This window comes from Gaeumannomyces tritici (assembly GCF_000145635.1).
Source record: "Gaeumannomyces tritici R3-111a-1 unplaced genomic scaffold supercont2.2, whole genome shotgun sequence".
NCBI lineage: Eukaryota > Fungi > Ascomycota > Sordariomycetes > Magnaporthales > Magnaporthaceae > Gaeumannomyces > Gaeumannomyces tritici.
In genome coordinates, this window is record NW_008804546.1 from 1,314,555 (window position 1) to 1,339,078 (window position 24,524).

Genomic DNA, 24,524 nt, shown 5'->3' on the forward strand with positions numbered 1-24,524 from the left:
GAATTTTCTCATCTTCTTGTGGAGTCCTCTCATTAGTCCATATGTGGTTTAATGATATCCCATGTCTGCTTTGCATGGAAGCATGTTCAACAAGTTTTTGCAGAAGAAGCGATCATCGGATCGAAAGTTCACTCACTCATCCTTCCGTCATGGCCTGCCTCGTTGCTCCTTGGCATCATGCGCTGAGACGGCACGACGGACATGGTAGAATAAGAATCGGTGATGAATAAAAGGTTCCTGCTTCGTGGCGATTCCTTTATAAACTCCATACAGGTAAGAGATTAGGGCGTTCCAGACCAGTCTAGGCCGTAAGCCGGACCGAACAAATGCAAAAGAAGATTGGGCAAGACGCGCGTGCGCAAACGCCGCCATCCCCCGTCCGTCCCGTCAGCGATCACCACCGCCACCCACTTCATCCCATCATCCGCTTCACCTTCTCCAGCAGCACGTTACTCTCCCTGCCCAGCTTCGCCTTGCCGTTGCGGCCGGGCCTCTTGGCCTTTGCAACGGCGCGCCGCAGCCTGTCGCGGTCGGCCGTCTTGCGCGCGCGCTCCTCGCGCCGGGCCCGGGCCCGCTCGGCGCGCTCCTCGGCCGCCCGCCTCAGCTCTTCGGCCGCCTCGAGGTCCTTCTGGAAGTAGCCCGGCTTTTTGCTGGTGTTCTGGTTGCTTTTGTTGTTGTTGTTGGCGTGCTTACGCCGCCGGTCGCCGCCGCCGCCGCCGCCGCCATCGCCGTCTCGCTCCCGCCGTTCCTCCCTGGCGGGCGGCGCGTCGGGGTCCGAGGTGCCCGCCTGTTGGGGCTTTGGTTCGGTGGCTGTTTCTGTTGTCATCGTTGGCTACTCCGTTTTTTCTTCTTTTTTTTGTATGTGGTGATGGCGGGTGGTCATGCTCCCTCCTCCATACTGGATTTTCTGATCCACAGTGGGGGGTCCGACATGGACTCCCTTGCCACGAAAAAGGTACGAACCCACAACTCACTGGGCCCTTGAGCCGATAGCTTCCAGCAGTCAGGTTATGTGCAGGTGGCCAATCTCCGTACCCAAATGGCTAATTGCAGCGCTGTTCTGGCCATGTGAGTTTGCTGACTTTTCACCCTACTTTTTATTTGCTCCTCGGTTCTTCTCTATATTTTTTTTTGTTATTACCATCATAGTCTTTGGAATCGGAAGATCCAACGGCTCCACTCAGCCTTTCCGCTCTTCCCAAAATCAAATCATCCAAGGCCCTTGGCGGCACTCACCACGGCGGGGACAGTTTTTGGTGGGGAATTGGAGCAGGGAGACACACCATCAAGGTTGGCGCACCCCACCCAGCTGTTGCATGTGTCTGGAGGTGCTAGCGTGCTACATAGCTCGGTACTGTACTGTTACCACCTCGGTAGATAAGCAGGGGACGAAGGAGCGAGATCAACTGCTGTGTGCTGGCCAGCCAAATTGGAGCCCAACTTTCAATCTGACACGGCCAGAACCACAGTGATATCATCGCTGGTCCCGAGTCGGGGTTGAGGGTTTGTTTCCAGTCTTTCTTGCCAGTGGTTTGATCCTTTGGGATCCGTCCGTTTCCGTCCATGGAGCTTGGCCTTGTGCTTGCCGCCAGTTGCCTTTGGTCATCAAACCGGGTCGATGACTCTTTGCCAGCCAATTCTCGGCCAGACCGTGCTTCTGGCCCGCCACAGCTGCCAACCACTCGACCGATCCCGACTCGACCCGAACCGAACCGTGGGGGAAAGAGAAAACAGACAAACAAAGCCACCGACTTGACTTGACGACCATACGCTCCAATAATTGCCTGCTCTCCCATCCCTCTCGTTCGTCCAGCAAGCTTTCCAGACCAACACGCAGCGAGGCCAAGGGCAGGGGCAGGGCAGCCCCATCACGTCATGCTCGAGAGGTGGTCTCTGACCTCCTGAACACGCTCTCGCACCCACGATGCCCATGTTCCAGGACCCGACAGAGCTGCGTCACCGCTGCCAGTCTGCCTCGCCCGATGCCTCGGATGGCGCCCCTCCCGCCGCCGCCCGGCCCATCCCCATCCAGCTTTCGGCCTCGAGGCGCCTGTCCGAGGAGAGCATCCGCACCGACCTGTGTGAAGGCCCCCTACCCGACAGTTCGCCGATCAAAACCCCGAACCAGGACCCGGCTGTGGCCACCTCGGATCGCGCCGAGCTGATTGAGCGGCTTAAACGCGGAGAAAGCCCGACTTGGATTCCCAATCGCCATGTAAGTGTGTACCTTGAACCCGTCCACACCACGCGACAGGCCGTGGCTGATGCCAGCTTCCACCAGCTCGAATCCCTCTTTCACCATCGGAGCCCCCCGTCCCCCACGAGGACCCGTGTCCCCTCGGCTGCATCCCCGACGTCTCTTCTCCCAGCGGCCGACATTGCTAGTGAGCAAACCCCCCGTCCGGCCAGCCGGCCATCCGAAACCGACGCCCGTTTGCAGGACGGTCTAGGCATTGAGAGGCCTAGGTCGGCCCTGCACAGCGGGGATTTTACCCAGCACAGCGCCCCACCGCGTGCATATCAGCCAAGAGGGAGGGCAGAGGAGAGGCGGTGGGAAACAGGCCACCATGTACAGTATTCTTCTGCCTCGTGGCTGGCGACCTCGCCTCCGCGTCACTCTAACGCCTTCGATATTGGAGAACGGGATGGAAGTCGGAGACCTCCAGTCGGACAAAGGGGCTCGGTGGCACAGACTCCGTTCACCAGTCACAGGTCGGGTCCCAGCTCCCTGTCGTCCTCGTTTTCTGGCAGCTTTGCCTACGTTCACCCCACCAGCCCTCTCGTCCAGTCTGAGAGCAACGACGATGCCGACTTCACCGTGCCCATGAGCAGCATCGATATCGGCGACTCGGTCATGGCCAGGAACCCACGTCGCCACACTCTAGCGTCCCACGACTACGGTTCACCTACGCCGCGCGTCCGGACGGCCTCGGCCCATCCTCCGGCCCTGGAGCTGTCATCCAGTGCCCGGCGAGAAGGCACCTTCCCCTACCAAGCCCACCAGCCGCGCCGCTCCCTGACCACATTCCCCATCTTCTCTCCTGGCTCCACCGCGCCGCCGTCGGGCACACCCGCATACCTCAGGTCACGCCGGCCCTCGTTTGGCTCCGACTCGTCGCCGCTCCAGCACGCCTCCATGGTGGGGTCGTACGAAGAGAGTATCCTGCGTGGCCGCATGTCCACGACTCCGTCTAAACCGTTGGACTTTCTGGCCCAGATAGGAGTGCTGGGCATAGGCAAGTGCAAGTCGAGCCTCCGCTGCCCGCCGCATGTGACTCTTCCCTTTTCTGCCGTGTTTTACAGCTACTCGAGCACCTCGCACGGCCGGTCCAATTCTGAGGACGGTCCGAGCCCCTACGTTGGCATGATCGACCTTGAGAACGGCCTTGCAAAGCAAGGAGGCGAGGCCAACAGGGCCAGGAGGAAGCTGCAGTCTAGGAGTCTAGCGCGTCGTACAATGGAGGACCAGCCTGAGGACATTAGTATGGGTGGAGACTCCCCAACTGACTTGCCCACGGGCGCGCCGTCAGACGACGTCGGGCCACAGGCTCTTGCCAAAGCCAAGCGACGGTCAGCCTCCCCCAGGGCGCCGCCTGGCGGATCTTACCGTATCCCTGGCAAAGGTCAGCTGCAGATCATCATCAAAAACCAAAACAAGACGGCGGTCAAGCTATTCCTAGTACCCTATGATCTGGCGGGGATGGACCCGGGTACGAAGACCTTCATCAGACAGCGTATCTTCTCCGCCGGCATCCCCATCGACGGGGCTGTCGGCCAGGGGCTCTCTGAAGAAACATCCGAGGGTGCTGCTGCTGCTGCTGCTGCTGCTGCTGCGCGCCCGATCCTACGGTACCTCATCCATCTGCACATATGTTGCCTCTCAAAGGGACGCTATTATCTGTACAAGAGCGTGCGCGTTGTTTTCGCCAACAGGGTTCCTGACGGCAAAGAGAAGCTCCGCAGTGAAGTTACCTTCCCTGAGCCACGTTTCAGTACCTACAAACCCACGCGGGTCATGCATCCACCGGTGGCGACGGCGCACATGAGCGGGCCAGCCGTCCTCCTCGCGGCTGACAAGGCGTTCCGGCGCCGGAGCTCCGGGTTCATGCTCGACGGCAGTGCTGGTTCCCATATGTTGCCTTCGCCCAGTGTGTTGGATATGCTAGATGGCGGCGTCTCCCGCCCGCTACAGACGTCCAATAACGCCGGCGGTCGAAGCAGTAGCAGCATGAGCGCCGCCAGCAGGAGCCACCACAGTGGACGGTTCGCGGCCCCACCGCCGCCCGTTGGTTTCACCGCCCCCGGGTGCTTTGCCGCCTCTACCCCGAGCGGCGGCGGCGGCGGCGGCGAGGTGGGAGGAGTGTGTCCCAACACCCCCGTCGATCCGAGCCCGGTCCCGCCCCGCCTGCCCAGGGGCCGGCTCGAGAGCGTCACGAGCGAGGGTAGCGATTCGACCACGGCAGGCGCGCAGACGACCCGGTCAGGAGACGCCAATGAGCCTTCGCCCACGTCGATTGGTACGGGTACGGCGGCGACGGAATGGCCGGGTCGTGTATGCGGCGGCGGTGGCGACGACGGCAGCCGTCCTCTCGGCATCGGCGAAGACGGCCTCGGCCGCGGCGACGGCAAATCTGTGCTGCCCGCCTACAGCAAGCTGTCCAGGGGTGACGTCGGGTACGGCGGCAACGCCTTTGTTGCCGCGTCTTCCAGCGGGTTGCAAGGCGTGGCGGGGCCCGCCGAGGGCTTGCTCTCCCAGCGGCTTCGGTCCCTTGGCGTACAGGGCGAGTCGCCATGAGAAGGGCCAAGGAGAGGACCCGGCTCGTGTCCTATTATACATCTCTCTACCTACGCATCTAGATTTGCTTTGTTTTTGTGTGTCTGGCGTGATTTGCCTCACTTATCCTTGCTAGCCTTGCTTTCATCCGTCTTGTTCTTTTGTTTCTTCTTTTTTGGCGCTACTTGGAGTTATGGGCCAGCTTTCGCTGACGGCGGGAACATATCATAAGAGATACCAACATCGATAGTCCCTATCATCCAGCTCTTGGTCAAATCGCCTGGGCTTGGAAATTTGTATACATTATCAACGGGATGGATTTGAGCTTTTCTAATACACCTCCCTTCGCATATGGACCATGTATCTGTTATCCGTACATACCTACATATTTCTGATGGCGAAGTTGCGTGGATTATGAAAGCAACTTAAAAATCATGTCTATATCGTAACAATATGCCCGTGAAATGTACAGTTTACATACAGGTCTAACTGGGCGAAGTGGTGTACGCGACGCTTCCAACTTCCAGTGGCTTTGCTCGGCTCCCTGCACCTGAAGCCCCAAGCGGTTAGCCGCCTCCGCGCCTCACTCCCCGTCCAAAGGCGCCTTCTTCCCATCTTCTACGAGCCGAAGCAGCTCCTCGATCTTTTGCTCGCCCCCTGGGTCCTCAGCGGAGCCCTGCTCCTGCGGACGGGGTTTCTGCCTGGCCGCCACCGGGCCGCGCAAGAACTCCTCCCAGTCGTCCGACTCGGCTTCGCCCCCGGGCGGCGCGTCGGCGTGCTCGTCGCCCTCGGGGGGCGCGTCGGCGTACTCGTCCAGCTCGTCGAGGCCGTACCGCTGAGCGATCTCGCGCGGGTCCTGGGGTCGCCTCATGGTCCGGATGGCCTTGATGGTGCTGGCGGCGTCGCGCTCGACCTTTGCCAGCTCCGCCTCGGTCTCCTTGTACCAGATGGCGCGGCGGAGCAGGTCCTTGTAGTGGAGCCGCAGCTCGACAAAGGTGAAGGAGGTCGGGCGGCGGTGCTCGGGCGCCGTGCCCAGCCGGCGCAGGTCCGAGGGCAGCTTGGGGTCCACCTCGCGCGCGGCGAGCCGGACCTGGTACCAGCCGGTCCAGTTGGGCATCAACATCTCCTCGCACACCACAAAGGCCTCGTGCACCTTGCCCGCATGCGCGAGGGCCTGGACGTAGTAGTTCCAGGAGCGGCCCGTCAGGCTGAAGCCCTCGTCCAGCATGAGGCCCAGCAGCTCCACGATGCCCTCGCCGTCCTTCTCGGCCTTGAGGACCTCGAGCATCGTGTTGAAGCCCCTCGTGAGCAGATATTGGAAAGCGGGTAGGACTTTGACCTGGCCCTCTCCCGAATCGTCCGTAGGAATGGTGCGCCTCATCCGTCCCAGTGACGGGAGGGGGCGGCCCATCTTGCACGCCATGTCGAACAGGGCATCCCAGGTAGCCTTCACATTATCCAACCGCCCCTTGCCTAGCTCGTGCAACATGACGGCCTCCAGGGTACGGATCGCTCCGCGGTTTTGGCCTCCTGCGCCGCGCGCCGCGTTCTTGTTGAACGCCTCGAGAAGCTTGCGCACAGCCCCGTCCTTGCCCTGCTTGACGGCGAACATCAGAACTCCGGCAAGGAGGTCATCCTGAATTTCCGACATCGTTGCAAGATCGGAAGCCCCTGAGCTTGTTGTAGTGCTGGGCATCTCTACCGGAGGCGGCTGTTGCTGCAGCAGCGTGAGTAGATCGGCAAGCGCGTCAGAAAAGTTCACGTCCGGGTCTGGCTTTTGTTGCTGGAAGTGAGGCTGCCGATCCCACTGCAGCCGGGCTGATATCTTCCGCAGCGTGCGTTCGGCCGACGGGGGCAAATCTAGTCGGTCCATGAGCCGATCGACTCTCAACACCATATGTGGCTCCCCAGACTCGATGAAGGCAACCATGAGCGTCAGGAAGTGTTTCGCACTGGGCCTCAGGAACCCCTCGACGATGCCGGCCCGGAACAGGTGCAGGGCGTGATGAGCCTGGCGGCAGTAGGCCAGGGCCATCAGTAGGTGCGAGTAGGTCCATTGGTCGAACTGCACCTCGAACCCTGTCATGAGCTTGAGGGTGCGGTGGACTGCCTTCAAGTCACGCTTTTTGCCATAGTGCACCAAGAGCGTGTGCCACATGTGCCTTACCTCGGCCGCCCGCTTTTTGGAGAGCCGTGAGCCGGCTGCCTTGGTGGCAGAGGTGCACAGATCCAGCGCGTCGGCGAAGTAGCCGTTTTGGCAGTACGCATCTATGATATGTGCTCGCATTTCGGGAGTGATCTGCACCCCTCGTGACCTAGCCATTTGCTCGAGCCGCTGTAAGAAATCGAGGTCTCCCGTGCGGCCTAGAACGCTCATGATGGCTGCAAAGCTTTGCTCGTCCGGCGTCGCCACCTCGCAGAGGCGGGAAAATACGGTTGCGGCAGCCTGCATGTCGGTCTTTTTTGCGTATGAACTGAGGAGGATGTTGAAGTGTGCCGTTGTTGGCTTCACGTGGTAGCGCTGCTCCATAACATCGATGATCCTTTCCACCGCTTGCGTCCGGCCCAGGATCCCGTTGATCCGCATCAGGTAAGGAAGGACCATGGCGTGCTCACCCGGGTAATGGGACAGGAACTCCTTCTGCATCGCCTCAAAGGAGCGTATGTTGCCTGTCATGGCATAGAGCGAAAGATACTTCTTGTACCCCCAACGGTCCAGGTGGTCGTAGCGGGAGCGCCAGTCCTGGAGAACCGTCTCCATCCTCCGCGCGTCGCCATTCGGCCTGAAGACTCCGTCGATCATCAAGTGTATGATCGGAATTCTTATCTTGACCCCGGGAAGTTCGCGATATAAGAAATAGGCATACGTCGCCAGGGCCTTCTGGCCTCGATTGACGGTCAAGCGGATAAACTGTTCGTATAGTAGCGGGTTGCCGTAGTGTTTTACCACGGCCATTGCCGTCTCGGCTGGAAACCGACTTAGAAACCAACTCACGGCACCCGACAGCAGAGGGCCCAGAGCAGCTTTCGTCCGAGGCGACTCTGTCCCTTGATGCACGAATACATAGAGCTGGCTGAGTTTTTCAAGCAAGTCGGGGGTCGAGCCGATCTCATCAATGTCCACTTGATCGAGCTTCAGCTTCCTCTCGGACCCAATCTCGTCGATGCTGTTCTGACGGCTGTGCGGGCTCTCCTCGGAGTCGGCGTGTAGGACTTTCTCCGCGCCGACCCCGGGCGGTTCAGGGGTAGCTTCGCCCATGGCGGCAAGAAAGTCAGAGGTATGTTTGTCGACTGCCGTTTCCTCCGGAGGAGGCTGCTCAACCGCGGGCTCTTCCAAGTCTTGCGCAGCAGGGATGCCCAGGCAGAAGGCGCAAATGTCCTCAAGATCAGACCATGATGATATGCCAAGAAATCTAGATGCGAGAGAGCCGAAACCGGAGGGTGAATGGCCTCGGGATGCCCAAGCCTTGAATACTCTGACCGCTTCTGGGGTGTTTTGAAGACTGATCTCGGATCTGATCAGGGCAGCCACAGAATCGGCTGTCCACGCCTCCTCAGCAATCTCATGGAAAAGCTCCGAAATGCGCCAAGCCTCGGTCAGTCGTCGGGACTTGCCGAGAGCGGATATGAGACCGGGACGACGGCCAAGTTTCTCTTCGTCGGGAAGAGCCATGTAGTCTTCCCAGAGCTGCTCAAACGCCTCGATGCTTTCGGCGCTCTTGGAGTCGTCGACATCGGCTGGGGGGGAGTCGGGTTTGCGGGCACCCTCTCTAAGCTCCGCTCTTAGCGCGCCGCCCGAGACGCCCAGCGCTTCTTCCTCCCGCTCGGCTGCTGTCACCTCCCTCCCGTAGATCTGGATAGGTTGCTGCCCCTTGATCACATTTCGCAGCGCGTGTATCGGGAAGGCAATGTTGATGGGAGTTTCTGGTTGTGCTGGTTGTGCTGGGTCTTCGCTGCTATCCTCCGGAGGTGCCGCCTCTTCGCCTTCCTTGTCCGGCTTAGTTGGCTCCGGGGGCTGCTCATCCGAGTCGGCGCTAGAAGAGTATGCCCTAGCGGCCGCCTTAGCCACGGATCTGGGTCTCGGAAGTTCGTGTCTGTCGAGGAAGCAAGCGAGGGGTCCGGGCGAGGGCCGCTGTAGCAGGGACCGGGCACCTTGGGGGTAGAGGAAGTCGAAGAGGAAGACGGAGGCCATGAGGGGCGCGTCCCGGCGCGCGGGGAGGGACGAGACTGCGGCGACATGGGGGGTGGCGTCACCTGGCGGGGTGGGAGCGGCGAGTGCCTGCCATGCGGGCGAGAACTCGACGTCGGCGGCGCCGTGCCGCCAGAAAGATGTGTAGAGCTTGCGGCTGCTCCTCACGGCGGAGAGGGCCTTGCCAAAGCTGCATGGTTCCAGCACGGCCGCCGACCGCTCCAGAGCCGGCATCAGGGGACAGATTCGGATCGCCGAGGATGTCTGGTCGCTGCATCACACTATCATGATGATGGTGGCTAGTTGGGAAGCAAGATGCCAAACCCAGTCGAGCAGTAAAGGCACCCAAGGCGCCTCGTTACCGACCGCCGACTCCCTCTGGGTACGAATACCTGTGGAGGTGTTTGCAAGGGCGTTGGACGGCGAGTTGGTGAGCTGGGTGTTGGCAGGGTCTCTTTTTCCCCCCTGACTTGTTGCTCTTTTTTTTTTTTTTTTTTTTACATTGCTTTCTTTGACTTGTACCATGCCTGCACCTTTTGCGCATGCGACAGCTCCAATTCGTTGTTCGACAGCTCTATGAGCTGACACCCCTGACGCATGCACTTCGCGCGTCCTGCCTGGGTTTTTTTTTTTTTTTTACCCTTGTGGAAAAACGTTGATTCCGACGATTAGATAGCCATCGGGTGGCACGTGCGTGACTAGGCCCGCGGGGCTGGAGCTCCCCGCCCGAGGCTGTCAGGCGGGCGGGAAGGCTAAACAGCTCCAGCTAAAGGAATTAAAATGACGTTGGGCAAGCAGCCCCACAATTCTGGACTTCTCAGAGGGCTGTCAAGGGGCTGCAGCCACCAAGGGGTAGAGGGGCATCGTTGTCGCCAAGCACCCCACACAAAATGTGCGACCATCGGCCACAAGTAGCCCAAATCGCGACGACGGCCGCCCGCTCCCCGAGCCATCACGTTCGCGGCATCGGTCGCTACTAGCTAATCCAGCACGGAAGAGACACCGCTGAGGAACTGCGACCAGGCGCGCGCGCGCGAATTCTGCTGCAAGCAAGGCCGGGCGCTGCAACCAGCCGCCGCATATCACCTACCAGACCACGGACTGCGCCCGCCAGGCAGAGACCCACGCGAGCCACCGCCACGATGGACATCACCAGCTTTGTCGTCTCCTCCCGGGAGAAGGCTATGCTGTATGGCGACTATGCCACCTACCGCACCCAGCTTGCTACCAAGCTGCTCAACTGCCGCAAGAAGCTGAGCATCGCTGCCAAGAGCCGCTCCAAGTTCCAGTCTCGCCCGCTGCCTACCCCTGAGCTGCTGGGTCAGAACAGAGAATATCTTGTGCTGTACCTCCTGACGGCCGAGAGAGCATGGGCCCACGCGATGAGCATGAAGGCCGCCCATGCCGCCGACAACAAGGGCATCACGGGGAGCACGCGCTCCCACACTGTGTCTCGACTCCACAAGGCTGCCCGCACTGCTGAGCAGCTTGCGGCGGCGCTATCCGATCCCTCTAGCGGCGCTGACCAGGTCGATATCCTAGAGGCCACAGCCTATGCCGCCCTGCTGAGGGGAGCTGAGCAGCTGGAGAAGCAGAGCTGGGACCCGTGCCTAAAGAGCTATGCCACTGCCCGCGTCGTCTACAGCGTCCTCTCTGCCTCGACCCAGAAGGAAACATTTAAGGACCTTCTGTCGGAAACTATCGATCCTTCCATCCGCTATGCCGCCTACCAACTGAAGACGCCCAGGTCTCTCCCCATCCCGACCATTGCACGCAAGGCCTTTCCACATGATGATGAGACTCTTGTAGCCAGTATCAAGACTCTTGACCCCAATGCTCTGAGCGGGGAGGACAGTGGCGACAGCAAGGGAGACACCCCGCCAACCACCATCACCTTCCGGTCCCGCGAGGTGCGCATCGAAGATGCTGCCATCGCGACAGCCTGGCTTGCGCTGCAGGCCGCCAAATCCGCACTGGCCGAGAAACTAGCGGCCGGCGACTTGTCACCAAAGGATATGGCGGCGGCATACGACGACGTCCTGACGGCTAGTCAAGACTCAGTTGACGCCACCAAGCAGGCCATCGACGAGCTCAAAGCAGAGGGTGTTCCGCAGGGCGACCCACGCATGCAGAGCCTAGCAATCACCCGTACTGCTGTGAGCTACGAGATGATTAGCTGGCGCATCGGCCGCAACCGCGTCTTGACAGGAAGCAGAGATGGCTCTGTGGTCGAATCGGCGCCTCAAGCGAACAAGCGGAGAAAGATGGCCCCGGCGGACGATGCCGCCCCCGCCAAGCCTGAGCCAACCGGCCGCCAGCTTGCCAAGCTGAAGGAAAAGGCCGTTCTATATGATGGCACTCTACAGAGCTTAGAGTCTATCAAGGAGCTCCCTGGCGTCGCGGCCGACGGCGAGCTTGCAGCGCGACTTGACGCCACATCCCAATATTTCACCGCTCTCAAGTATGTTTCTCTCAAGACCATGTATATCTACGCGATACCGGTGACGCGATATGCTCACATCTCCTTCACAATATCTAGGTGCTTAGCGATTGGCCGCTCCCACATCATTGTGGGAAATCTGGTAAATGCGCTGGCTCTAATAAAACACGGCTCCGACCAATGTCAGCAGGCTGCACCTGTGTTGAGCGAGGCCCCGGCCTCACAAACCCACTCATCCCTCCGAAGCGTCGACGTACTACCGGAAGATGCCAGATTCCTCGCCGACCTACTAGCAGGAGAGGTGCAGCGCTACCGGGCGCTGGTCGAGATCGATAGCTTGCGTAAACAGGGCAAGGCTGGCGGCCCCAGAGGTGACCCGTCCCTGCCTCTGGCCGAGAGGCTGGCCCTATACCCCTCGGACAGCGTCGATCTCCAAAACATTGTCGCTTACCCGCCCAAGGTGGATCCTGTGCCGGTGAAGCCGGTTTTCATGGATATTGCGTACAACTACATCGACTACTCGCATCAAGGAAAAACGGAGGCGAAGGCGGCCGACAAAACGGCCGGCAAGGGGGCCGTGCCCGAACAGACAAAGAAGGGTTGGTTTGGCTTTGGTCGATGACAGAGCCATCCGGGTGGTTCTTGCGTCTGCACGCGATGTGAATACGAATGTCAGCGTCGTTCAGGGGCCGCGGCGGTGTTATCAGAGAAGCAGCCCGTGGCCCTTGACGATCGGACGACGTATTGCCAGTACATAGTAGCAACCGTTAGATCGAGGCTGGCGGGCACGAAATCGATGATGAATCTCAACGCTTGTTGGGTAATTTCTTGGGAAGATATAGTGTATGCTTTGTAGTGTGGATTATCCCTGGAGTCGACGCAGATGGATTCAGGAGGCAGTTGTGACATTGTATATTTGCCAAGCGTGGGTAAGTAGGTACTTACTAGGTATCTACCTGGTATCGACTCGGGTAATAGAGAATGCTTTCAACACTCTATCAAACACTGATGGAAAGTGAGATAAATATGCGCAATACAGTGATTCCACCTCGCCTTCTAAGAAGGACAGATCAAGAAGACGGACCAAGCTTGCAAATGTGAGACAGGAAACCCAAAACAATTACCAAAATTAAGACACAGATCCCTCTCTAAACCCCTGGCTTATCGATGCTTTGTGCTCCTACGGCAGAAACCCAAATCACAAATACCCGACATGCTGCCATGACTACCTGACCGCTCCTCGCCCAGTACCGGCTTTTCATCATTTCTTTAGCTTATCAAGCTCATCGGCAGAAAAGAAAAAAACAACAACGTGATATCGAGTCAATAAAAGCACCCAAAACTCCGCAAAAAAGCAAAGGTGCGATAAAAAAAAAGGCCAGGGACGCTGGATTAGAACTCCTCCACGGCGCAGTTGGGGTGTAGAACGTAGACGACATTGGCGGCCCGCGCTGCCGAAGAGCTCTCGCCACCGTCCGCAGCGGCAGCGGCAGCCTCGCCGTCAGCGGTCTGTGCTTCGACGGCCATGAGGATGTTTTCCTGTAGCGTGACGGAAAACGAATAGAGTCAGCATATGTGAAACAGCCAAAAGACGGGGAAAAAAGAAGAAAGAAAAAACACTGCTACTGACCTTGACCATCTTCTTGATGACCATGGTGGCCAGCTTCTTCTCCCTGTTGTAGTCCTCCTCGCTCGCCAACTCGTCCTCCTTCTGCTCCAGGAACCACTGCACAAGCTCGTCGCCGGGGATGCCCTCGCCGGAGCCGTTGACCTCGTCCTCGGCCACGCGCTGCACGAATATGTTGAGCATCGCGGCCCACTTCTCGTGCGTGATGGTCGTCGCCTGCTTGGCCGCAGCGGCGGCGGCAGCTGCGTCGCTCTGTTGCAGCTGCTGAGAGGCGGCCGCCGCGTCGTCTCCCATGGCGGCGTCGCCGTCGCCGTCGCCGTCGCCGCCGCCCTGGGCCTCGGAGGCGCGGCGCAGGGTCTCCTGACTGTCCTCCTCATCGTCCTCGAACTCGACGTCGTCGTGCTCGACTGAGATGATACTCTGGCGAAGCAGGTTGTACGCCTCATCAACCATGTGGGACGCGATCTCCTCGACGCAGTTGACCTTAGCGATGGCCTCGCTCAGGCGGATCATACTCTCCAGCTGGCGGACTGTAATGCGGTAGCTGTTCTTGCCGACGCCGCCTTGGGAATCGTCGGCCCGGAGTTCGCGGTACCGGTCCACGAGCACCTGCTTGGCATCGTCGGTGAACTCGGGCCGGAAGGTACGCGCGAAGCGGATGTAGCGCTGCAGCTGCTCCGTGCTGAACTCGGGCTCGATAGCGGCGTCGCGCAGCTGATGCAGCCCCACGATGTGCTCGGCCAGGTTGCGGTCGATGCGCTCGTTGCACTCGTCAAGCACGACAAAAAAGAGATCGAATCGCGACATGATGGGTGCGCTCATGTTGATGTTGGCTCGCAGAGTCGTCTTACGGTTGTACCGCCCTCCTACGGGGTTCGCGGCCGCCAGTATGGACGTGCGCGCATTGAGCGTGGCCTGGATGCCGGCCTTGGCGATCGATATGGTCTGCTGCTCCATGGCTTCGTGAATGGCCACCTGATCCGAGATGTCCATTTTGTCGAACTCGTCGATGGCGCAAATACCGTTATCCGCGAGCATCAGCGCACCCGCCTCGATAGTGAACTCTCCCGTCTCCTCATCCTTGACCACGGCAGCCGTCAAACCGGCGGCGGATGACGCCTTGCCTGACGTGTAGACGGCACGCGGCGCAAATGAGCACACGTACTTTAGAAATTGGGATTTGGAAGTCGAAGGGTCGCCCACGATACAGATGTTGATGTCACCACGCAGTTGCATCCCCTCAGCCGTTGTCTTGTGGACACCCGACATGAGCTGTAGGAGTAGACCCTTTTTGACCACATTGTGGCCGTAGACTGTGGGCGCAATGGACTGCACTATTCGGTCGTAAATCTTGTCACTGTGCACCATGGAACGCAGGTCATCGATTTCGGAAGAGCTGAAGGATGCAAGCACGGCCTCCTGTGCCTCGGCCTGTGACTCGGTCGAGTCTGAAGACGATGCATGCGTCAGCGCGGCGGCGATCTCGGCTGCGCCACCGCGGCTCGTCCCGCCGGCATTGGAGCTGTCCGGGCTCACCATACAGGCGAGGAAGGCGAGGCGGTAGGTGAGGTCGCGAACACCGAGCGCCTTGAGGCCCGTCACACCCGCGCCCCCGGCATCCGCACCGCGCGGGCCCTTATCATCCCTGACTGCGGTGGCCCGGATGCCAGGCAGGCCTAGCTGGCTGACGTCTGGCACGACGATAAGGGCGCCGGTGAATATGCACTTCTCGCCTGCCTTTGCCCGCTCGACGATCTCGCCACGCAAAATGACATCCATGGTGCGCGGCATGCTGCCCGTCGGGATTTCGCTGCTGTTTTCTTGGATCCGAACCTTCTGCCAGTCGACAAATGTGCTCTGGCGGATGTCGAGTTGCCATGCCAGGCGGTTCTGACAGGTTTCGTTGGGACATTGGGTGGGCTCGGTGTAGCGAAAGGTCTGCTCAACGTTTGGCACGATGCTCTTGCAGGCTTCGCAGGTGAAGGTGGCGAGTGAGAGCTCCGGGCGGACCTCGGACGTGCGGGTGACGGTGCCAGATATACTGAGTAGCTGGCCAATGTTCTTTGCGCGCAGCGAGCGCACGCGGCTGACGAGGGGAAGGTTGTAGATTGCGATACCGAACAGCTTGTCAGTCTGCTGGTTGCTGGTTTTAGAGCCCTGCTCTGTTTGGCTAGCAGAACCAGCGTTGCTGGCGCCCGAAGTTGTGACGTTACTGGAGGCAGTGGTGGCCTGGCGATGCTCGCGGAAGTACTGGGGCTCGTATTTCGCAATCATGTTGTGCAGGCCGGCGGTCAGGAACGGTAAAAAGCGGTAGTAATCGCGTACGATGGCTTCGGCCATGCTGCCGTTGTGCCACGAGGCCATATGCTTAAAGTCGACGTACAGCGTCGACAGCTGGTATGTCCTCATACCGTGAACCTGGGCGACGTAGTACTGGTTTGTTGTAACCGCGCTTGACGTGGGCGCCGACGAAGAGGGGTCCTCGGTGAATCTGTAGCGGCGAGCATTGCTGTGTATCAGCGAGTGCGCGAGATGGGTGGGGAGGAAGCGCATAGCAAAGAAGGGCGAGGCGCAGGAGAGGCGCGGGGGACATACTGCTCTATAAAGTTCTGGAAATGATCCTGGATCGCCAGGCCGACGCGATCCTCGACCCTAGGGATCACCTGGTCCGGCCGGCGAGCCCTGTTGGGGACCTGATCGTCGGCGAAGCCATCGCCCTCGTCGTCGCTGGGGTGGCCGTTGCTTTCTGAGGGCGGGGCGCGAGGGCGGCCTGGCCGTCTGGCGCCGCTGGATCTAGGCGCGGCGTCCGACATCATATAGCCAAAGTCGCTCCGCGGGGTCGCCGCCATGCTCATTGGGGTCGCCACCTCGCTCATTGGGGTCGCCATGGTGGGCTATGTTGATTCGTTGATTCGTCGCCGAGCTGGATATCACGGAGCAGTCGCAAGCCAGAAGTGGCGCCGCCTTGAGGTGGGATGTGATGGTGGGAGTGTAGGCTGCAGGCAGTATTGCGACAGCAGGGCGTTGCGATTGCCGCTGGGGCGACGCACGACCGCTTTGGTGGGATAGGCGCTGCACTATAATTTTCAGGGAGCCTCTTTGGCGGGGGCTGCCTGGTGGGTTCAAAAGATTCAAGAGCCGAATAGGAGCGCGCAACCACGCGTCAAGTCGCGTTTTCAGGAACAGGGGTTTAATTGACGCTAGCTCGTTTGTGATGGTTTCCCAGTCCCCAAAGCCAGTATCCCAATCGGCTCGAAAGTAAACACCTGGACAAGCTAACCCTAACCCATAACATCCAGCACCTTGACACCTGGTGCCCCTGAGCCTCTTTCGGCCAAGTTGGGATCATTCTCTAGTAGGAATGAATCTGTCGTTTTGCGCAGTTAGTAAGATGGGGCATATCTTCACAGATGGGTTGTAGGAACAAACCTGTTCTGATAGCGAGGTCCATTCCTCGATGCCCCTGACGTAGGGATCCGTCGATGCGTCTGCCGGCGCTTCGTGGTTCCACACGACCACCTCTTCGAATTCACCTTTGGTGGCCATCTTACTGGCGTCCGGCTCCTTCTCGGCTGCGTCGACGTCGATGGCCTCAGTCTCATCCGCCATTTGCGGCTCTGAAGAGGCGCCGCCTTTGCTCGTCTCAACCACTACCCCTTTGTACCCTTCAGGTACCTTGACGGTACTTCCCTGCAGCTTTCGCCCACGGAAATAAGCAGTCTTCTTCCCTGTTCATTATCAACCCCTTGGTTAGCGACTTCTCTGGGAAGACTTGGTGATCGCATACGCATACCATCGTTCTCCGTTGGTCTCCAGTAGGCCTGGATGGGATCAACTGGCCCGTCATGATGGACAGCACATGGTAAAAGGTTGACGGCGACCTTGAGTTGGTCCGTCTCTTGCGATGTGATCTGGAATTGCGGCTGTGACATTTTGAATTGGGCTGGTTATGTTGACGGGGTCTCAATATGATGCTGTATCGCCAAACGCTCCATCGGCCGCACAACAGCCCATTAAGCTCAATCAGCTGGACGCGTCTCATCGCGTCGCCTGGCCACACCGCCCCGCCACTTTAGGTCGCCCCAATGAATGTGTGTATGGGTGGGGCGATCTTCCCAACATCGAGCTCCCTTCGATTTGTTCTCGCCATCACGCATGTATCTTCTCATGATTTCTTACACGGACCTCGATGTAGAACACAGTCGCAATGGATGAGCCTTGGCCCGCATATACAAATCGCAGGTATTTAATGTGATGTCCGCATCAGCAAAACAAGGACAACAAGGTAATGGCGTTTACACGAAGATCAGAGCCCGCAAGAGATGCAGCGGTGAAGATACTAGAAGGAGGGGAGATGAAAAAAAAAAAAAAGTCTCAATGACAACACGGCGAGCAGCAAACCTAAACTGCAAGTACCCACGTTTTCCCGAAAAGGGGAAGCCAATGGCAGCATGTCCTGCAGACTCTTGTGTAATGATGCAATCCATGGATTTTTTTTAAAGTTCTCATTTGCATATGGCACGCGGTGACGCCGTAGATTCGCCGGCTCATTTCTCATCCGGTAAACATCACCTGGGAGTCCATAGCAAACGGCCGCCCGTGCCCGACTTACGCGCATCGGCACGACGGCTTCCGTGCCAGGTGGCATGCCGCCACCCCAGTGGGTGATGTTGCCGGCAGCCAATCCAGAGTGCTGATCACAAGCAACCCCGGTATCTCGGACAGATCATGCAGATGGCTGCGACAACGGGATACGACAACGGGATACTACCGCCAGCTAGAGGCGGTCTACAAGGTAGTAGCGCGATACCGGAAGCGCTTTGGTGACGAAACCCCCTCCCTTCGAATCAGATAACGACGGGCAGCCGGACCCTGCGCTGCAGCCACGAGTCGAGACCTCATGCAGATGCCCAGTCCGTCAAGCCGGCGGCTTGTGTCCTGTCCCGCAGGTAGGTCTAGGTCGCCAAGGGGCATGATGTCGCACTGACCGAGCAGGGTCGGTGAGACGGGGGCCAGACCTCTTCCGGTTAAGCACCATCTGATATCCCCCGTTTCTCCCCTCATCCTCCACTGCGCCGAGTTGGCACTGTTGTGGGCAGGAGAGCTGTCTCCCACCTCGCGCAAGTGAGCAATATCCAGGATCTATCCCAGACTCAGTGCCCAGCACCAGCCCTCCTGAGCCCATTTTTGTTCCATTTTTACTCCTCGGATCTGCGCCATATTCTTTCACTGTGCGTGTTTGCGCTTGGCTCGAAGCACAGAAAGTTCTTAAATCAGACGGGCGACTCCTCCGTGGCCCAGTAGAGCCATGTTGCCCTCTCTCTTCGCGCCGTTCTTGAAGCCATTGGCACGAGGCTTCGAGGAGGCTCGTGGCACCGTCGGCGGTTTGACTTGGGGCCCGGCCCTGGCTGTCGCAAAGCCAACCATCGAAGGGGTCTTGCGACAGATCCAGACCGGAACCTTGGTGCTTCTTGACGAGCCCGCAGGCCGCCGCCTGGTTTTCGGCCAGGAGCCGAGCAGCGAAGGCAGCCGGTGCTTGGACGTGGGCGATAAAGGACAAGCTCGGAGGACCAACGGGTGCAAGACCGAAAGCGCATCGGCCAGCGGTGCCGGGGCACCAAGGGTTGAGCTTGTGGTCAAGCGCGATGCTTTCTGGATGAGGCTTCTTCTCTTTGCCGATATGGGCTTCGCGGAGTCCTATATGCTCGGCGATTTCGAGTGCGCAGATCTAACCGCCTTCTTCCGGCTATTCATCATCAACCGAGAGAGGTTGGGAAACGGCGCCACGCGGTTCTCGTCGATTTCTAGCGCTATCACGAGCCTAGCAAGGACAACAAACGCGCTTGGGAGCTCTCTGCTGAACATCTCGGCGCACTATGACATCAGCAATGATATGTTTGCTGCCTTCCTGTCGCCAGACATGACATACTCGTGTCCAATCTGGAGGGCGGTCGGCTACGGGAAGTTGGCGGCAGAGGAGGGCGAGGAGTCGCTCGAGGAGGCGCAGATGACCAAGCTCCACCGGTTCATTGATGGGGCGCGGATAAAGCAGACGGACCACGTGCTCGAGATCGGCACCGGCTGGGGCTCGTTTGCTATCGAGGCTGTCAGGACGACGGGGTGCAAGATCACCAGCCTCACACTCTCAAGCGAGCAAAAGGCGCTGGCCGAGGAGAGGATATCGGCCGCCGGACTCTCGGATCAGATTCAGGTGTTGCTAATGGACTATCGGGAGCTCCCGGTGCCCGAGCAGAGGTTCGACAAGATAATCTCCATCGAGATGATCGAGGCTGTCGGCGAGGAGTTCCTGAGCACGTACTTCGCTCGCATTAACCAGCTCCTCAAACAAGACGGCGGGATCGCCGTGTTCCAAGCTATAACCATGCCTGAAGGGCGACACGAGGCCTATTCGAAGAGAGAAGAGTAAGTCAGAGCTAATGCTGTGTAGCTTTTCGATATCAGATCTGTATGTGGAACACGAGAAACTGACGAGATCTGGCAAGCTTTATAAACAAGTACATTTTCCCTGGAGGCTACCTTCCCTCGACCACACAGCTTCTCCATCATATCACCAAGGAGTCCCATGGCACGCTTATAGTAGAGAGAGTTGAGAACATCGGCGGACACTACACCAAGACCCTCCGTCTCTGGAAAGAAAGCTTTCTCGGCAGCTTTGACGCCAGGATCAGACCGGCGCTGAAGAAAGAACACGCCGACATGACGGAGCAAGAGATGGACGTTTTCAGAAGGAAGTGGGAGGTAAGAGAAGACGACTGTTTTTGCCCCTCGCGACTAAAGTAATGTTACTTGATCAGACAAGTTGACGTTCGGCGTTCGACCTAGTACTATTTCACTTACTGTGAGGCCGGGTTTCTCACCAAGACATTGGGAGATGCGATAATAACTGTCGGCCGAGAAGGCGCGATGGAGCTGATGGAGGGAATTCCATTGTAAGAAGTACGGTCGGGAGGTGTTCTGCTTTGCGGTAGATTTGGAAATACCTCGCGAGGTAATAGTGGTCATCAGTTATTGGATAGGTTCCCCATCAGGTCCTGCACTGAGTCTCGGCGCCCACGAAGAAAGGTATTTGGCAATACTAAAGGCAGTTACGAAATGGTCATGGCAGCGAGAAGTTACATACGTATTTCCATGCTGTATGTTGGCAACTGGTTCGGGAGAGAACTCTCGCCTGTCTGGGTATCTAATACTTACTATTTCATTCCTCGAAGCCACCCGGCCCAAGCACATCAATGTGGATCAGTTCTTCTTTTTCTTCTTGGTCTTCTTCTTTGCAGACGCGCCCTTTTTTGAAGGCTGCGAGCCGGGCTCCGAAAATTTGTTCATACACTCGACGTCAAACTGTGACTTGTACCGCCTGAAGAGCAGCATAGCGACGCGCGCATCCTCTATGCTCGAGTGCGTCCCGTCCTGTATCTCGAGGCCCAGGATCTCCCGCGACAGCACGCGCAGCGCCGGCTTGGGCCCGTGGCCGTACTTTTTAAAGCCGGAAAACTTGGCCGTGTCCCTGACGGCCCGGTGCGGGTGGTCCAGCTCCAGGGCGGCGAGGTCGTGCTTGACGTCGTGGCCGACGATGATCCTCCCCGCAAGCAGGGCGGCGACCTGCGCCTGGACGTCGGCGAACGGCCTCGCGGCGACCATGTCGCGTGGGCCGACGCCGCTCACGTGGGTGCGCCAGTCGGTGACGCGCTGGCGCGGGCGCACGAGCGAGTCGTAGACCTGGGCGCCGTGGAAGTCAACCAGGCTGACGCGCGCCAGCGCCGACTCGTGGCCGCCGTCGCCGACGCCCACCATCTCGCAGTCGATGCCGACGTACTTGCCGAGCCGCTGCTGCTGCCCGTCCTCCTGCTGACCGCCCCCTCCCTCCTCGAAGCCCGGGGCGAGGCCCTCGTTGGGCCTGGACGGGGCGCCCCGGAGCGCCGAGTCGCCCCGGAGCCCCAGGCCGTAGGCCTCGGCGACGGCCTCGGCCGAGATGTCATTGTCCTCGGCCCAGAGGGCGAGCGAGGGCGTGACGCTGGTGGGCGCGGCGTGGGTGACGCGGGAGCTCTGGGACACGCCCATCCCGTTGCTGCCGCCGCCGCCGGAGAGCGGTGCCGTCTGTGTCGCGGCCGCCTTCTTGGAGGGTGGTGGTGGCGGCCGCTTTGTGCTGGGTGGTGCCAAAGGTTTTTGCTTCTTCCTGGGCAGCGAATCTTTGGTTGATGTTGACGGGTCTGTGGCCTTCCTTTTCACCCCAGGCTTGGCTGCCCCAGGCGCTGCCTTTAGCTGTTCTTGGAGTTTCTTCCAGTTCGAGGATAGCTCAGGTGCCATGATGGTCGTTGTTGGGTTGATTCAGCCCGGGGTTTGTCAAGTCTCAATTTTCCGCGCGTGAGATGCAGCCGACTCGGAGGGTTCCCATCCAGCAAGGTCGGTAGGTGGTATTTATGATATGAATGCACCGTATGGTCACCTTGTCAATGGAGTTTTCGATCCCATTTTCGGTATCTCCAAATTTCCTCGAGGCTCTAGTGGAGCACCGAAGAATTTGAGGTCGGGCGATGTGATGAAGCCTGCGGTTGAGATTGAGAGAAAGATGCGACAAAGGCAGACACGGCTGGGCCCGAAGCTGGTCGTTCTCAGCTGGAATTGAGGCGGCCAATCAGCCGCATCGCTGGAGCCCAGTGGCAAGTCAGGCGCTCTGGGTCAAACGAACCCCTGGAACCAGCATTTGCCCCGCTGAATTTTCTAGAACAAGGCGTCGCAACACGCTGATGCGACGGGGGAATTTCCAACGGTCGCATCAATCAACATCTTTGCGACCTCAGCAGATTGTCAGGAATCCATCCGTCAAAACACCACCCACCACGGGCCCTGCATCAGATTCGTGCGATTTTCTATCAAGCGCTGGCCTAGTGCGATTGGACACATCCCATAATGAGCCTGCACGCGACGGCCGGGGATGGCGCGGCTGTGGGCTCGAGCGAGCCGCGGCAGAAGGGGCGGGCGACGGCGGACACGCTGCTGGTCGGGTGTATCGCGTGGGTGGAGAAGGAGGGCCAGCCGCGGCGGGCAGAGATCCTGAGCATCAAGGAGACCAAAAGCGGGCGGCAGTTCTACTGCAACTTCGACAACTTCAACAAGCGCCTGGACGAGTGGGTCCCGCTCGCCCGCATCGACCTCGCCCGCGACGTCGAGTGGCCCAACCCGGACAAGGACAAGCCCAAGGACAGCAAGGTCTCCAAGAAGGGCGCCTCCTCCGGCCAGCCCTCCAAGAAGAACCAGCCGCTTAAGCGCGGCCAGAAGCGGCCCATCGGCAAGCGCGAGCAGTCGGTCGTGTCAGAGGCCGGCACTCCCACCACCGCCCACCCCTGGTCCGACTTTGTCGAGTCCCAGGGCCAGCTGAAGACGCCCCTTGCCGAGACCCCCGTGGCCGCCACTCCGGGCGACGACGCGGGCGATGACCGGCTGATCCCCGCCGGCCAGCCCGCGTCGGCCGCCGTCGCCGTCGTCACGCCCGGCGGTGTCAGCGACGACATGGACACCACGGCCGTCGGCGACGACGACAAGGCCGGCGGCGGCGGCAAGGCGGACGGCCACCCGTCCTTCAGCCGCGAGGAGGAGATCGAGAAGCTGCGCACGTCCGGGTCCATGACGCAGAACCCGACCGAGGTCTCGCGCATCCGCAACATCTCCAAGATCCAGTTTGGCAAGTTCGACTTGTATCCCTGGTACTTCTCGCCCTACCCTGAGGCCTTCTCGATGGAGGACGTCATCTTCATCTGCGAGTTCTGCCTGTGCTACTACGGCGACCCCAAGTCGTTCGCGCGCCACCGCCGCAAGTGCACGCTGCAGCACCCGCCGGGCAACGAGATCTACCGCGACGAGCACGTGTCCTTCTTCGAGATCGACGGCCGCCGCCAGCGCACGTGGTGCCGCAACTTGTGCCTGCTGTCCAAGATGTTCCTCGACCACAAGACGCTCTACTACGACGTCGACCCCTTCCTCTTCTACGTCATGACCACCAAGGACGATAAGGGCGACCACCTGGTTGGCTATTTCTCAAAGGAGAAGGAGAGCGCCGACGGCTACAACGTGGCCTGCATCCTGACGCTACCCCAGTACCAGCGCAAGGGCTTCGGCCGCCTGCTGATCCAGTTCTCGTACGAGCTCTCCAAGATCGAGGGCAAGCTGGGCTCGCCCGAGAAGCCGCTGTCGGACCTAGGCCTGCTGAGCTACCGCCAGTACTGGTCCGAGATGATCATGGACCTGCTCATCAGCTACCACGAGCGCGACGAGCGCTGCAGCATCGAGTCCGTCGCCGCCCAGCTGTCCATGACCACGCAGGACGTCGAGCACACGCTCCAGGCCCTGCGCATGCAGGCCTACCACAAGGGTGAGCACAAGATCGTCGTGCCCGAGAAGCTGCTCGAGATGCGCGAGAAGTCAAAGACCAAGCAGAAGAGGGTCATCGACCCGGACCGCATCCAGTGGAAGCCGCCCGTCTTCACCGCGGCCTCGCGGACCTGGGGCTGGTGAGCCAGGAACGCTTGGCATGTGCACGAGATTTGCAATGGTGGTCTGAAGGGTTGCGCTGCTTCACTTGAAACCCCGACCATTTCAGCTGTATATATTCACATATTCACCGCGCTCGCTATGAAACCACCCCACACCCCCCGTCCTTGTCAGGGCGCAAAACCCATAGATACCCTATTTATCAAGCAGATCTTTTATACAAATCCAAACGCCTGCTGCACCTCCTCTGCCTCCTCCGCCGTCGGCGGCCGATCCCGCAACCCCCGCAGCACCCTCGCCAGCCTCTCGACGCCCTCCACCAGCCGCTCCTCGTCCTCCCACGAGTAACACAGTCTGAGGTTGTGAGGGAACCGGACCCTGGCGCCGTCTTCGCCGTCGGCGGCCCGGCCGCTGCCGTCGTCGCCCTTGACCTGGAACATGTCGCCCGCGGCCACCACCAGGTTCTCGTCCGTGAGCGCCCGCCTGGCCACGATGGGCGCCGAGACCGGTTCGGGCAGGGTCAGCCAGACAAAGTACCCGCCGTAGGTGGACCGCGGTTCCTCGAAGCGGACGCCGAGCGGGGCGAGCTCCGCCCGCAGCGCGCCGAGGAGCACGCCGTGCCGCCGCTGCAGGTCCGGGCGCACGACGCCGTCGACATGGGCGGCCAGGGCGCCGGTGCGGATCATGTCCCACTACAACTTGTGTTTAGTTCGACTTTGTATCGGCATGTACAAGAAAAAAAGAAAGAAAAAACTCACAATCATAACCGCGGCAAGCTGGCTCCCCGCCCCGCCGCTCCTATTTGCGCCCGTGTGCGCCAGCCCGGTGATGAAGGCCGGGGTGCCCTCGGCCCAGCCGGTGCGGACGCCCGGCGCGACCATCTTGCTGAAGGAGCCGTTGCTGACGGCGTGGCCGAAGCCGCCGGCGTCGTGCCGCCCGGGCCCCAGCTCGGCCGCCAGCGCGCGGTCGACGTCGACGAGCCGCGGCG

The 24,524-nt window shown here is 59.7% G+C and overlaps 10 protein-coding genes across 10 annotated transcripts in view; 4 read left to right on the forward strand and 6 right to left on the reverse strand.

Moving 5' to 3' along the window:
* Positions 1 to 248: 248 nt before the first annotated feature.
* Positions 249 to 983, reverse strand: GGTG_02963 (hypothetical protein). Its single transcript, XM_009220741.1, has one exon. It carries the CDS (start codon positions 824 to 826, stop codon positions 413 to 415), a length of 414 nt encoding a protein of 137 aa, XP_009219005.1. The 5' UTR covers positions 827 to 983; the 3' UTR covers positions 249 to 412.
* Positions 984 to 1,347: 364 nt separating this feature from the next.
* GGTG_02964 (hypothetical protein) lies at positions 1,348 to 5,258 on the forward strand. Its single transcript, XM_009220742.1, has 2 exons — positions 1,348 to 2,215; positions 2,282 to 5,258. Exons 1-2 carry the CDS (start codon positions 1,925 to 1,927, stop codon positions 4,793 to 4,795), a joined length of 2,805 nt encoding a protein of 934 aa, XP_009219006.1. The 5' UTR covers positions 1,348 to 1,924; the 3' UTR covers positions 4,796 to 5,258.
* On the reverse strand, positions 5,032 to 9,462 carry GGTG_02965 (hypothetical protein). Its single transcript, XM_009220743.1, has one exon. It carries the CDS (start codon positions 9,195 to 9,197, stop codon positions 5,358 to 5,360), a length of 3,840 nt encoding a protein of 1,279 aa, XP_009219007.1. The 5' UTR covers positions 9,198 to 9,462; the 3' UTR covers positions 5,032 to 5,357.
* A 281-nt stretch (positions 9,463 to 9,743) lies between these two features.
* Positions 9,744 to 12,407, forward strand: GGTG_02966 (hypothetical protein). The gene is made up of 2 exons (XM_009220744.1): positions 9,744 to 11,424; positions 11,503 to 12,407. Exons 1-2 carry the CDS (start codon positions 10,106 to 10,108, stop codon positions 12,023 to 12,025), a joined length of 1,842 nt encoding a protein of 613 aa, XP_009219008.1. The 5' UTR covers positions 9,744 to 10,105; the 3' UTR covers positions 12,026 to 12,407.
* GGTG_02967 (hypothetical protein) lies at positions 12,301 to 16,118 on the reverse strand. The gene is made up of 3 exons (XM_009220745.1): positions 15,626 to 16,118; positions 13,034 to 15,521; positions 12,301 to 12,942 (listed from the first exon to the last, which is right to left on the reverse strand). The coding sequence occupies exons 1-3, from the start codon at positions 15,916 to 15,918 to the stop codon at positions 12,796 to 12,798; spliced, it is 2,928 nt and encodes a 975-aa protein (XP_009219009.1). The 5' UTR covers positions 15,919 to 16,118; the 3' UTR covers positions 12,301 to 12,795.
* Positions 16,119 to 16,198: 80 nt separating this feature from the next.
* GGTG_02968 (hypothetical protein) lies at positions 16,199 to 17,086 on the reverse strand. The gene is made up of 3 exons (XM_009220746.1): positions 16,824 to 17,086; positions 16,460 to 16,758; positions 16,199 to 16,397 (listed from the first exon to the last, which is right to left on the reverse strand). Exons 1-3 carry the CDS (start codon positions 16,960 to 16,962, stop codon positions 16,383 to 16,385), a joined length of 453 nt encoding a protein of 150 aa, XP_009219010.1. The 5' UTR covers positions 16,963 to 17,086; the 3' UTR covers positions 16,199 to 16,382.
* Positions 17,087 to 17,929: 843 nt separating this feature from the next.
* On the forward strand, positions 17,930 to 20,291 carry GGTG_02969 (cyclopropane-fatty-acyl-phospholipid synthase). Its single transcript, XM_009220747.1, has 3 exons — positions 17,930 to 19,453; positions 19,534 to 19,789; positions 19,874 to 20,291. The coding sequence occupies exons 1-3, from the start codon at positions 18,339 to 18,341 to the stop codon at positions 19,982 to 19,984; spliced, it is 1,482 nt and encodes a 493-aa protein (XP_009219011.1). The 5' UTR covers positions 17,930 to 18,338; the 3' UTR covers positions 19,985 to 20,291.
* On the reverse strand, positions 19,460 to 21,600 carry GGTG_02970 (RNA exonuclease 4). Its single transcript, XM_009220748.1, has 2 exons — positions 19,889 to 21,600; positions 19,460 to 19,822 (listed from the first exon to the last, which is right to left on the reverse strand). The coding sequence occupies exon 1, from the start codon at positions 21,353 to 21,355 to the stop codon at positions 20,288 to 20,290; it is 1,068 nt and encodes a 355-aa protein (XP_009219012.1). The 5' UTR covers positions 21,356 to 21,600; the 3' UTR covers positions 19,460 to 19,822; positions 19,889 to 20,287.
* A 186-nt stretch (positions 21,601 to 21,786) lies between these two features.
* Positions 21,787 to 24,367, forward strand: GGTG_02971 (hypothetical protein). The gene has a single exon (XM_009220749.1). The coding sequence runs from the start codon at positions 21,959 to 21,961 to the stop codon at positions 23,558 to 23,560; it is 1,602 nt and encodes a 533-aa protein (XP_009219013.1). The 5' UTR covers positions 21,787 to 21,958; the 3' UTR covers positions 23,561 to 24,367.
* The window catches only part of GGTG_02972 (hypothetical protein), a gene marked incomplete at both ends in the record, with an annotated part of 2,447 nt that continues 1,674 nt past the window's right edge, over positions 23,752 to 24,524 (reverse strand). The window contains 2 exons of the mRNA XM_009220750.1: positions 23,752 to 24,228; positions 24,295 to 24,483. Of these exons, the coding sequence (XP_009219014.1) occupies positions 23,752 to 24,228; positions 24,295 to 24,483 (666 nt within the window). The remainder of the gene's footprint in view (positions 24,229 to 24,294; positions 24,484 to 24,524) is intronic.

What these genes read in the sequence shown, in the direction of transcription:
- GGTG_02970 (XM_009220748.1), bottom strand. Translation starts at nt 21,355, where the DNA reads ATGGCACCTGAGCTATCCTCGAACTGGAAGAAACTCCAAGAACAGCTA.
- GGTG_02968 (XM_009220746.1), bottom strand. Translation starts at nt 16,962, where the DNA reads ATGTCACAGCCGCAATTCCAGATCACATCGCAAGAGACGGACCAACTC. An exon ending in GAGACCAACGGAGAACGATG is followed by an intron (nt 16,759 to 16,823) that starts GTATGCGTATGC and finishes GATAATGAACAG; the next exon opens with GGAAGAAGACTGCTTATTTC.
- GGTG_02971 (XM_009220749.1), top strand. Translation starts at nt 21,959, where the DNA reads ATGAGCCTGCACGCGACGGCCGGGGATGGCGCGGCTGTGGGCTCGAGC.
- GGTG_02964 (XM_009220742.1), top strand. Translation starts at nt 1,925, where the DNA reads ATGCCCATGTTCCAGGACCCGACAGAGCTGCGTCACCGCTGCCAGTCT. An exon ending in CTTGGATTCCCAATCGCCAT is followed by an intron (nt 2,216 to 2,281) that starts GTAAGTGTGTAC and finishes AGCTTCCACCAG; the next exon opens with CTCGAATCCCTCTTTCACCA.
- GGTG_02966 (XM_009220744.1), top strand. Translation starts at nt 10,106, where the DNA reads ATGGACATCACCAGCTTTGTCGTCTCCTCCCGGGAGAAGGCTATGCTG. An exon ending in CAATATTTCACCGCTCTCAA is followed by an intron (nt 11,425 to 11,502) that starts GTATGTTTCTCT and finishes CACAATATCTAG; the next exon opens with GTGCTTAGCGATTGGCCGCT.
- GGTG_02965 (XM_009220743.1), bottom strand. Translation starts at nt 9,197, where the DNA reads ATGCCGGCTCTGGAGCGGTCGGCGGCCGTGCTGGAACCATGCAGCTTT.
- GGTG_02963 (XM_009220741.1), bottom strand. Translation starts at nt 826, where the DNA reads ATGACAACAGAAACAGCCACCGAACCAAAGCCCCAACAGGCGGGCACC.
- GGTG_02967 (XM_009220745.1), bottom strand. Translation starts at nt 15,918, where the DNA reads ATGGCGACCCCAATGAGCGAGGTGGCGACCCCAATGAGCATGGCGGCG. An exon ending in TTCCAGAACTTTATAGAGCA is followed by an intron (nt 15,522 to 15,625) that starts GTATGTCCCCCG and finishes TCGCCGCTACAG; the next exon opens with ATTCACCGAGGACCCCTCTT. An exon ending in TCATCAAGAAGATGGTCAAG is followed by an intron (nt 12,943 to 13,033) that starts GTCAGTAGCAGT and finishes GTCACGCTACAG; the next exon opens with GAAAACATCCTCATGGCCGT.
- GGTG_02969 (XM_009220747.1), top strand. Translation starts at nt 18,339, where the DNA reads ATGTTGCCCTCTCTCTTCGCGCCGTTCTTGAAGCCATTGGCACGAGGC. An exon ending in GCCTATTCGAAGAGAGAAGA is followed by an intron (nt 19,454 to 19,533) that starts GTAAGTCAGAGC and finishes AGATCTGGCAAG; the next exon opens with CTTTATAAACAAGTACATTT. An exon ending in TTTTCAGAAGGAAGTGGGAG is followed by an intron (nt 19,790 to 19,873) that starts GTAAGAGAAGAC and finishes CGTTCGACCTAG; the next exon opens with TACTATTTCACTTACTGTGA.